We start from the raw sequence: 10853 nt of genomic DNA, 5'->3' as shown, positions 1-10853 counted from the left end.
TCGTAACAATAATTATGTTCGTCAAGAGACTTTCTTTTCTATTTATAAGACAGCAGTTTTCCTAGAATGGAAAGCAGACACTGTTCAAAAATAATATTACTCTGACTCCATTTCTCTCTCCGTCTCTCTTCCTCTCTTTCTCTCCTACTCACTCCCTCTCCGTCTCTCTCTCTCTCCGCAAGCCATCGTCGGTACAATGGTGCCATTGGGAGTTGATGTTGGATTTGTTTAAGTCACAGTCCTTTTGCTTTGGGTCCATTTGCAGACATAGAAAATGAGCCCACAGAGTCAGTAGCCATCATTAGCAGATTAACCTGCAGCCAGAAACTCAAGGACAGCTCTCTAATGACAACACACTGCCCACTTCCTCTAAACATCTATTTGAAGACCTCTTCGACTTCCTGTCTGTCCCCAAAAGGATGAAGGTGAAATGAGAGAAATATTCACCAATAAAATAAATGCATCTTAATTGATCCCTGATGCAGGTTTGTGAGGTCCAGGGGGAGAAATGTTACCTCTCGGATATAAGGTGAGTGATGATTGCTTCTCTCCTTTTCTCTCTCTTTCCATCTCACTTCCTCTTTCTCCCTTTTCTCTCTCACTCATTCTCTTCTTTCTCCTTTTTTTAACTTCCTTTCCTCTTTCAACTTTGTTCATTCTCTGCTTGTCTCTCTCTCTCTCTCTCTCTCTCTCTCTCTCTCTCTCTCTCTCTCTCTCTCTCTCTCTCTCTCTCTCTCTCTCTCTCTCTCTCTCTCTCTCTCTCTCTCTCTCTCTCTCTCTCTCTCTCTCTCTCTCTCTCTCTCTCTCTCTCTCTCTCTCTCTCTCTCTCTCTCTCTCTCTCTCTCTCTCTCTCTCTCTCTCTCTCTCTCTCTCTCTCTCTCTCTCTCTCTCTCTCTCTCTCTCTCTCTCTCTCTCTCTCTCTCTCTCTCTCTCTCTCTCTCTCTCTCTCTCTCTCTCTCTCTCTCTCTCCCTCCCTCCCTCCCTCCCTCCCTCCCTCCCTCCCTCCCTCCCTCCCTCCCTCCCTCCCTCCCTCCCTCCCTCCCTCCCTCCCTCCCTCCCTCCCTCCCTCCCTCCCTCCCTCCCTCCCTCCCTCCCTCCCTCCCTCCCTCCCTCCCTCCCTCCCTCCCTCCCTCCTGACAAGGCCAGACCATTAGTGATGGAGGCGGAGGTGAGGAGAGCAGATCAGACCGTGTCTGTGTGTGGCTTCCGGGCCAGGACCTCACTTCTCCCCGGCTCCTCTGTCCCAGAAGGTCCTCCTGCTCCAGTCTTCCCTAACCCCTCACCCTGGGGAGGGTCCACCACACACTCAATCCTCCCATCAGCATCACAAAACAGACATGCTTTCATCAAATGAATTAACAATATCATGAGAAACAGACAAAAGTTTAATTTAGCGGCCAAATAACTACACTTGCTTCTGTTCTGTGAAATACATATTTTTGTGGCATATTTTTGGCCTGAAAAAAATATTTTTTAGCTGGAATGTTTTTAAAAAGATGTCTAAATAAAGCCCAAACAAAAGGTTGGTCTTTCAATTATTCAGAGGGAGCAGTTTGGTCCAGAGAGAACTGCAGTTTAGCACAACAGACCAGCCTACCTGCTTGCCCTCCTCCTCAAATCTGCTTCAGTAAGTAAGTGAGTGAGTGAGTGAGTGAGTGAGTGAGTGTGTGTGTGTGTGTGTGTGTGTGTGTGTGTGTGTGTGTGTGTGTGTGTGTGTGTGTGTGTGTGTACGTGCGTGTGAATAATGTGTTCCAGATGATAAAAAACCCACACCCAATCTCATACCATATTTCTAATCTTACAATAAAACATTTAGAATATCTCTGAGGTCCAGTTCAGCACTGTAAATACAGTACATAGCAGCAGGTCTGATATCAGAAGCTACTGAGTGAATTATTCAAAAGACGTTTTAGCTTGTCTTCTTGCTGTGATGTATATTGTCTGCCAGCGAGTGTGTGTTCTGGTCTACCCTCCCTTCTCCTCCTGTGTGTTTGTGTGTGTGAGTGTATGCGTGCATGTGTGTAGTGTAGTATGTGTGTGTGTGTGTGTGTGTGTGTGTGTGCCTTGTGTCAGGATCAGTTTAATGACTTTGTGCATCTCACTTTTGACCTCTGTACTTCCTACAGCAGACAGGCTGACATGTACACACACACTCATGTCAACACACACGCACACACACACACACACACTTCAACCACTTCAACATACACAACTCACACACTTCAACACTTGAGTGACAAGACACACACACACACACACCTGGATGGATATAAAGACCCTGCTTGCACACAAAGACACACATCAACCTGCGCACACACACACGCACGCACACACACACACACAGTTTCCTCCCTCCAGTCAGCAGGCCAGGGGAACGCCCACCCCTCCCTGTCGCCATGGCGCCCACCCCTCCCTGTCGCCATGGCGCCCACCCCTCCCTGTCGCCATGGTGCCCACCCCTCCCTGTCGCCATGGCGCCCACCCCTCCCGGTCTCCCGTAGACACCAGCCCAGCCCAGCGTAGCAGACACCCGGGTCCTCTCTGCCGACGCCTACCAGACAGAGATCCATCACCGAGACAACGGCACGCCTGCCAACACCAAAACAACAACACTGTACACACGCCTCAAACAGCCTGACAACTACACGGAGAGAAAGAGTTCTGCTATACTTCGTGTGGACCAAAGTATTAATTGATGTTTCATTATATACTTAATTTAATTACTTAGAAATGTTTTAATAAGATGTATAAGCACAGAATGACGTACATTAACTGATAGGCAAGTTCATACCGCTAGTCCTTGCCTACTCTTTGTGTAATCGATGGGTGTGTGTGCGTGTATGAGTGTGTGTGTCTCCTACAGCAAGGGTGAGGAGGAGCGTGGCGAAGCAGGTGAACTCAAACAGGACAAACTGGAGTGTCTTCCCTGCGTCTGTGCCGTCTGAAGCCAGGCCTGAGTGCTGGGCCTGAGTCTCTCTACGACCACCAGACACAAGAGACCCCTCTCAGGCAGCGTTCAACACCTTATCCTCTCACTACACACCACCCCCAAGACAAACCAGCACATCTAACAGGCATAACAAATATATTTTCTGTCGAGACAAAAAAAGCCAAATGTTTTGAATCTAGATTCAAACCCGAAAAACCGACTCCAAAAGACAAAAAAAAAAATCTTCCTAATAATATCTCAAAACACTAAACACATTTATTTTCTTCCATCTGATCCGCAGTATGAAACTGCATCTCACGTTGCCTGGTTCAAACACATATGTAATTAGATAAATTGAGTGGTTTTCCTAAGTAAGCAGCAAGAGGGGGGCTGGGCTGTAAATTGCGTGGCGTGGGCATGCTGGGACCTGGGCTTGGCACAGCTGCACAGAGCCACACTCACGATTTATCATCCCCACATCTCTGGAGCAGTCGACCCCTCTGCTATTAATCACCTGCAAAATCATTTAATTCAGCCCTGGCTCTGACTATTGTCTCAGTCGCTCTCTCTCTCCCTCCTCCTCCTCGCTCTTCTCTTCCATATCTCTCTCTCCCTCCTCCTCCTCGCTCGCTCTTCTCTTCCATATCTCTCTCTCCCTCCTCCTCCTCTGGGACTGGCAGTCACCACGACAACACACACCTCCAAGGATACTAGAGAGGGTATCCGGAAGGTATGAGACCCAAGGCATAGGAACTGGTTCTCTGAGTGTGTGTGCATGTGCGAGTGTGTGTCTGTGTGTGTGTGGTGTGGGATGTGCGCGTGTGTGCGTGCGCGAGTGTGGCTGCGTGTGGTACGTGCGTGCGTGTGTGAGTGTGTGTGTAGGGACATCACTCTCTCATGAGGAGATTCTCTGCAAACGAGGGAGAGCTTGTTAACAGTGTCCTCCTGCCTCCCTCACTAACCTGCAGAGGAAACAGCTCAGCTCTGGTGAATAATGGAGCCATGCAGTTCTCCCATAACACAGGACATGCTAATGGGAGATGCCAGCAGAACCTACTGTGGTTATCTTCCCGCTAAAAGCAATGCATTGTGTATACGCTTTATGTCAAGACGATAACTTTCTACCTTCACTAACCTCAAGTGCCGGCACACACACACACTGACACACACCCTGACACACACACACTGACACACACACACTGACAGTGTGCATACACACACTGCTGACAGGCAGACAGGGCCAAAGGCTTGAGTAGGCGCAGATGAAACGCGCGCACACACACACACACACTCGTCACACCTCGGCGGTGAGAGGCGGCAGTGTTGCTCTCGGGGAAACAAAGGGTGAAAAGAGAGATTGAGCCTCTATCACGCCCTCACCTTCCTGTTTCAGAAACTCTAATTGTTTTGGAACGACGAGACAAAATGTCCCCCGTTCTCCTGGATTCCTTCTTGTTGAGGTGGAGGTGGGGGTGGAGGTGGGGGTGGGGGTGGGGGTGGGGGTGCGGGGGAGAGGGGGGCATCAGTGGGTCTCGGGGAGCTTTTTGTTCCGATGCACGTGCGTGTGGATGGGAGGAGGGCTCAGAGAGAGGAGGGGGTGATCAGGTACTAACCCTCTTCACGCCGATTGATAGCGACCCTCGTGAAAGTCACGAGGTCACTACCAAGCCAGCATCTCTCTCTCGCCTGAGCTCTCCTCCTTCAGCCCCCCTCCCCTCCGTCTCCCCCCCCCCCCCCGTCTCTCATCGAGGCCCCTGAGTCACCCTGGCACTTTCCTTTGACGCTCCCTCTTTATCCTCTCACGGCTGGCATGCTTGCCCCTGCCTCAGCCTCCTGCCTTAGCCCCCTGCCTCAGCTCCCTGCCTCAGCTCCCTGCCTCAGCCCCCTGCCTCAGCTCCCTGCCTCAGCCCCCTGCCTCAGCTCCCTGCCTCAGCGCCCTGCCTCAGCCCCCTGCCTCAGCTCCCTGCCTCAGCTCCCTGCCTCAGCAGGGTTTGGGCCGTGCCAGTACCCCCCCGGGTCGCCCCCTGGAGAGAGGGCTCCAGGAAGGTGACTTATAAAACAAACAAAGAGATGCACACACAAGCCACAAACACACACACACACACACACTGTAATGCGAGAATGAAAGTCTGAAATAATAAATGACATACAGTGAAAGTACAGTGAGGGTTCTATAGACGCTCACGCACGCTTCTCCCAAACATACATGTACACTCAAAATACAAATAAACTTGTACACACATACACGCAGTCTTGCTGTTGCACACACTACTCATACGCAAGTGATTTACAAGACACACAGCATACACACACACACACACCACATCATGCACAGCATGGTGCACACAGTCAAGTTCCCTAATAGTCCCACTAACATGAAACTGATATCAACGCAGAGATGTTAAAATAAAAATATTATAGTTTTGAATAGGACAAGATTGATTATTAAATTTCTTCCCGTCTTAATTATCATATACTGAAAGGTAAATTCCAATATTTGCTTATCTGATTCAGATGAATGACATGAATGAGTAGTTTATGGAACCTCCGTAAATACACCCACTTTTGTCAAAACCACCAGTATTATGAAAACCTTAGAAGCGGTGAATCCCCGTGTTAAACCGTCAAATTAGGATGAACTGAAAAGGGTATTCTTTAAATTTTGAATATGAATCCAGAATTGCTGCTCTTGAGAATAAATACGTCTTTATGTAGTCTTGTTCTGCGCGCTAAGACGGACTAGCATCAGATAGCCTAACGTCTGTAAGTCTGGAGCCTTCTTAACGAAACGCACGTGTTTACCTATTTTCAACAATTATCTTTTGTCCTGTTTTGAATTAGTGATATTGCCCAACTAGTCGGTTCTATCTAACGTCCATCTGGCGTGAAGGGTCGGGTTTGTCTCGGTTGTTATAAGCTAAGAGATTTCCAGTCTAGCAACTAATTGAGCTACTGATATTAAAAAAGCATTAAAATGATTGACATCCAAATTCGACAGCTCCTTTCTGGGTTTTTCGTTAATAAAATCAACATGCAGTCTCTGCATATAGGTCAACAGAACACTGAGAAACTTTATGAAGGCCAATTGCATACATTTATTGCATATCATTTATTTTGTATGAAATGAGAAACGAGCACATATTAACATCACATATGGTTAGTGAGTGAAATAATTTTGCACAGCAAAATATATATATTTATATATAAGAGGAAAGTTGAAATAACATATTCTTTAAGATTTACTGACGAATGGTATTCCCCCATTTTGAACGTGCAGGGTGTCAATCCCTGACTTTTAACAATGTCCAGACATTATTGATTATAATAATATTATTGCCTTGTAAATAATGAGTTATTTTAAGACAAAATAATCTAATCTAGCCCTGCGTGAAATGACAAATCATATCAAAATGGATTCATAACGTCTGCAATGCCATACGTATCTGCGCTTCTAAATTAGCGTTGTAGAGTCATCTTTATGTTATAAGATTGCAGGCTACAGTTTAGTGCAATTCAGTCCAAAAATACTTCTGTTCTTTACAGAAGAACACATTTTCAAATGCAAGGTTATTCACGATGACTTGAGTCTTAAGTTACTCCACGTTTGTTACTTTGGTTTAAAACAGTCACCTGTCAAACTCCTGTTTGAATAAGTACATGCTGTAAGAAGCGCTGCTCGCGCATGGACACAATACTGCTTATCGTATAGAACTGGAGCTTCGCCAATCCATCGTGACCAACGACAGATAACAACTGTGTGCACAGGACTTAAACCCAAATCAACCTAAATCTCCTTTATCACATTCCTCGCCTAGGTCAACCTGTAGCACATCCATGTATATTTTATGACGTACATAGGCTATTATAAAACTATTTAAATTATATACTTAAAAATCCACACAAGTTGTCAAATGCATTGGGGGGGGTATCTTTTAAATAAACAAACTGCTTTAAGCAACAGACAGTTTAGACCCGACGAGTTCCCAGTGGCTTCTTTCTAGAATAGTCCTTTTCAACCCGAGTCCCCGCCGACACACTTCCACCAGGAATGCGTTGCTGCATTCACTGTATACAGAAAGGACAGCCGTCGGTGGTGAAGATCAACACGGTTGAAATGCACTTGAAGGGTTGGAAGGCGGGTGGTTGAAATATCTCTTGTCACTTTTTTGATGCTGTCCCAAAAAAGTGATGAGGCCATAAATGAAAAGTATGAATGCCATGCTGGAGTCTTCCGACAACATTACTATTTCAAGCACAAAAACATCAAAATAAAACAACAACAAAAATAAAACTTACATGTCCAGCATGCAAGCCAGTTCAATAACATATCTCTGTTTGAACAATAGATATAGTTTCTTACAGTCTTGTATTGCTCAACGCAGTATGGCAAGCAAAACGCATGAGATGTGGGTAAAATGGCAGGCTCGCAGTCCTTGGAGTTTGGCAGATAACAAAGGAAAAGGACAAGGGACTGAAAGTGTTGTGCATGATTGCACTTTTAGACAGGTATTTGTACAGGGGATTAAAAGGGAAAAAAGATGAAAAAGGCATGTTGATGAACTTCGTGGGGGTATACTCCGTGCTTGCATGCACACAAAGTATACAGCGACGATGTGAAGTTGAATCAATAAAAAATAGTATAGATAATACTCAAAACACTGCAAGTCTAATGAACAAGGGTGAAAAAGTTTGACAAATATGCACAAAATATTGAGTATGGTAGCACAAAAAAGGATGGCTGGTTTCAGACTGGTTTGCTCTAAAATGAACAAAATTGATGAGGAGTTCCATTTTATATTGCAAGTCCCCCCTCCAAAAAAACACTCAAAATCATTATTGACAGACTTGAGCAAACCCCTTTTTGTCAAAAGTAACAAAAATAAACCGAAAAAAAAAATGGCAAATTAGTTTTCTTGGTCTAGTAAGCCCCACAACAAAATGTTTCATAATGAAAACTTTTTTTAATGAGGGGTTTGACAAACTCGCTTGATATTTTGTTTTCATGTTTTATGTCGAGACTCACATGAAAAACTCCGGAGAGGAAGGGTTGTTGTCACTGCTCGACCCATTTTCTCGGAAGCCGTTGCTGATCAGCTTTTCGTATTTTTCTTTGTACGCGTCCCTCTCCCGTACTAGCCTGGTGATCTCCTGCTTGAGATGGTCGACCTGCTGGATGAGTTGCGTCTTCTCTCCCTCCAGGACGTGTCTCTGCTGGACCCGCTTGTAGCGACAGGACTGGGCATAGCCTCTGTTCTTCAGCGTCCTCCTCTTCTGTTTCAGCCTGATTACTTCTTCCTTGCTGACCCCCCGTAGCTGCCGGTTGAGCTCCCGCACCGACATGCTCACGAGCTGATCGTCTGAAAACCGGTCATCCAAATGCATGTGTGGGTGATTTCCCCCCGAGTTGCCGTTGGACTGCACCCCGGGAGCTTGGTGGTGACCGGCGCCGTGGTGGTGATGGTGGTGGTGATGGGGACCCACGTTCTGGGCGGCTGCGGCAGCGATAACTGCAGACACCACCGCCGCGGCGGAGCCCATCTCCTCCCCGGCCATGGTGCCTCCTGCTCCGGCTCCGCCGGTAAACTGCTGCCCTCTAGCATAGCCATCGAATGACTGGAGCTGGTGACTGCTGTTGATCAGCGCCTCGACCGCGTCTTCGGGGCTAAAGCCCAGCGCCTCTGGATTCAACTGCTGTTGATAACCGGACATCCAGTAGAAATCCTCCAAGTGTGCCTTCTGTTCGCTCCCCGAGCCCGGACTGGGCGCCGAGAAGCTTGGAGAAGGGGGCACCGAGCTGCAAGGCGTGCTCATCGGGGTGGAAGACAAGGATCCCCCGGCGATCAGGCGGCTGCACTGGCTGATGCTGCGATCAGGCTCCACCGGCTCCTTTTTCACTTCAAACTTCATCAGATCGAAGTCATTAACATATTCCATGGCCAGGGGACTGGTGGGCAGGTCGGAGTTGCTCATTGCCAGCTCTGATGCCATCCTCGTGCTGCTGACAGTCCTCCAAACGGGATGAGGAGCGGCTGTCAAACTGGGCTGGTTAGGAACAACGTGAGCCAGTTTGAATTTTGAAGCGTATTTGTCTCAAAATGGAAAAAAAAATAAAGACTTTCAATGTCCTTTTTGCAGCGACGGGTTCCCAACTGCGAACGAGTAGTTTTCCTTTGCAGAGTCTATTGCACAGACGCACCACAGCCCTGCGCGCAAGTAACGGAATCCTCTTTCAGCATGAGAAATTCGGCGGCTTAGTATTTGAAACATTTAACACTTTACGGATTCTTCATGGATACATGATGCGTAAACCGGAGAGTGTGTAAAGTCGAAGGAAAGGGGCTAAATGGAGCCTCGTGCGTGAAATGCCTGAGACTTGTAGGCGATTTTTTAGAAGGATCACAAAGCAGATGAGTTTAAAAGCAATGCAGAGTTTTATAGCCAGCCTGACGTCAGGTTGGAAATGGGAAATCGACTCGGACGAAGAGCCAATGGGCTCGCACAATCTGAGGGCTAATTAACATATTAGTGCAGAAACAAAACTTTTCTCAACTGTCAAACGCCACCAGCTGACTGTCAGCCGGAGCTCAATCTCTTAACTCTTTCGCGTCTTTATTATATCGTGTTTCAGAACCACTATTGTCAAGCTAAAATGGGAATGAATTCACACGGTAGGAATTCAATGTTCAACGTTCACAAACAGGACTGCCTTCAATGTTTCTACAGTTTGAATTCCGTTGATTATAATATGTATATAATTCAATAACCGTGTTCATTAAATAAAGTTAATAGGCTATTTAGAGGAAAAAGACACAAAGTTGATGTTTATGTGAATTACCTGCACTTATTAATAAAAACAAAAATTAGTTTTAAGTTGTTGAAGCCTTTTTAAATGTTTTAATCATTATTGTAAAAACTGAATGTGCATATCTTACCTTTGATTCCAGCTGTCCTTTAACTACAGAAAGCCTGTAGTGTACACCAACTTATGAAAGCCATGTAATTAACTGTAACATAAAGCGCGGCATTTTAACCATTTAGCCTGAATTGTCGCAAGTAAGATATGTTGAAATTGTTTCATGAATAAGATTAAATATATGTTTGATTTCGAGGTAGACATTACAAAGGGCTTGAAGAGAGAGTATATGGCTCTCCGAAAACCCAACAGTGCCACCTTTTGGGGAGATCGGCGAATAGCTCTGTTATTGTATAATACACATTAGTTTCTCTGAACAGCAAATATTCTATTCGTCAATTAAACAAACTTAAACTTGTGAGTTTTTGTTTTGTAAAACATCCCCCGCCCCCAAAACCACCACACACACACACACACACACACACACACACACACACACGCACACGCACACACACACACACACACACACACGTTTCTCTTTCTCTCTCTTTTTCCCAGATATACAGTAGGCCTATATCAGTACAAAAGAAATCGACTCTCGTTTCAAAGCATATACAAGTTATTGCATAACACACGCGACAACAATTCCCCAGCGCGCTCTCTCACCCTCCCCACACACCCATGAGCGCATGTGAACGGGGTGTTCCATCCACACCCAGATAGCACGGACTCACTGCTGTATAACCGCTTTATCTACGCGGCGATTCCAACAAACCCAAGAGTATAGTCATACATTAAACCGCTCTGGTACATTGAACCGTATCTGGGTTCAGAGGTCGAGTGTCTTCACGTTTGAATTGACTGTAGTCCATGGACTTCACCAACTGAGTCACGGCGTCAATCAAGGAATCCCGACAAGCAGATTGCTGCAGCATGCCCCCCCCCCCCCCCACACACACCACCACCCCCGCCTGTAAGCCAGTCGTTTATGGAGAAGTCACTATTCAACATACAGTCTGTTACATTCAGAAAAGCGATAACAAGAAGACAGTGTCTTTTTCACCTGAACAC

At 46.2% G+C, this 10853-nt stretch overlaps 1 protein-coding gene across 1 annotated transcript; it reads right to left on the bottom strand.

Moving 5' to 3' along the window:
- Positions 1-6000: 6000 nt before the first annotated feature.
- On the bottom strand, positions 6001-9318 carry mafa (MAF bZIP transcription factor a). The gene has a single exon (XM_084682960.1). It carries the CDS (start codon positions 8915-8917, stop codon positions 7949-7951), a length of 969 nt encoding a protein of 322 aa, XP_084539086.1. The 5' UTR covers positions 8918-9318; the 3' UTR covers positions 6001-7948.
- Between the last annotated feature and the right edge of the window lie 1535 nt (positions 9319-10853).

This window comes from Hypomesus nipponensis, chromosome 19 (assembly GCF_054491055.1).
Source record: "Hypomesus nipponensis isolate SF chromosome 19, ASM5449105v1, whole genome shotgun sequence".
In the NCBI taxonomy this organism is placed as follows: Eukaryota; Metazoa; Chordata; class Actinopteri; order Osmeriformes; family Osmeridae; genus Hypomesus; species Hypomesus nipponensis.
This window is presented reverse-complemented; position numbering and strand designations above follow the sequence as displayed.

Coding starts and splice junctions, on each gene's coding strand:
- mafa (XM_084682960.1), bottom strand. CDS start 8,917: ATGGCATCAGAGCTGGCAATGAGCAACTCCGACCTGCCCACCAGTCCC.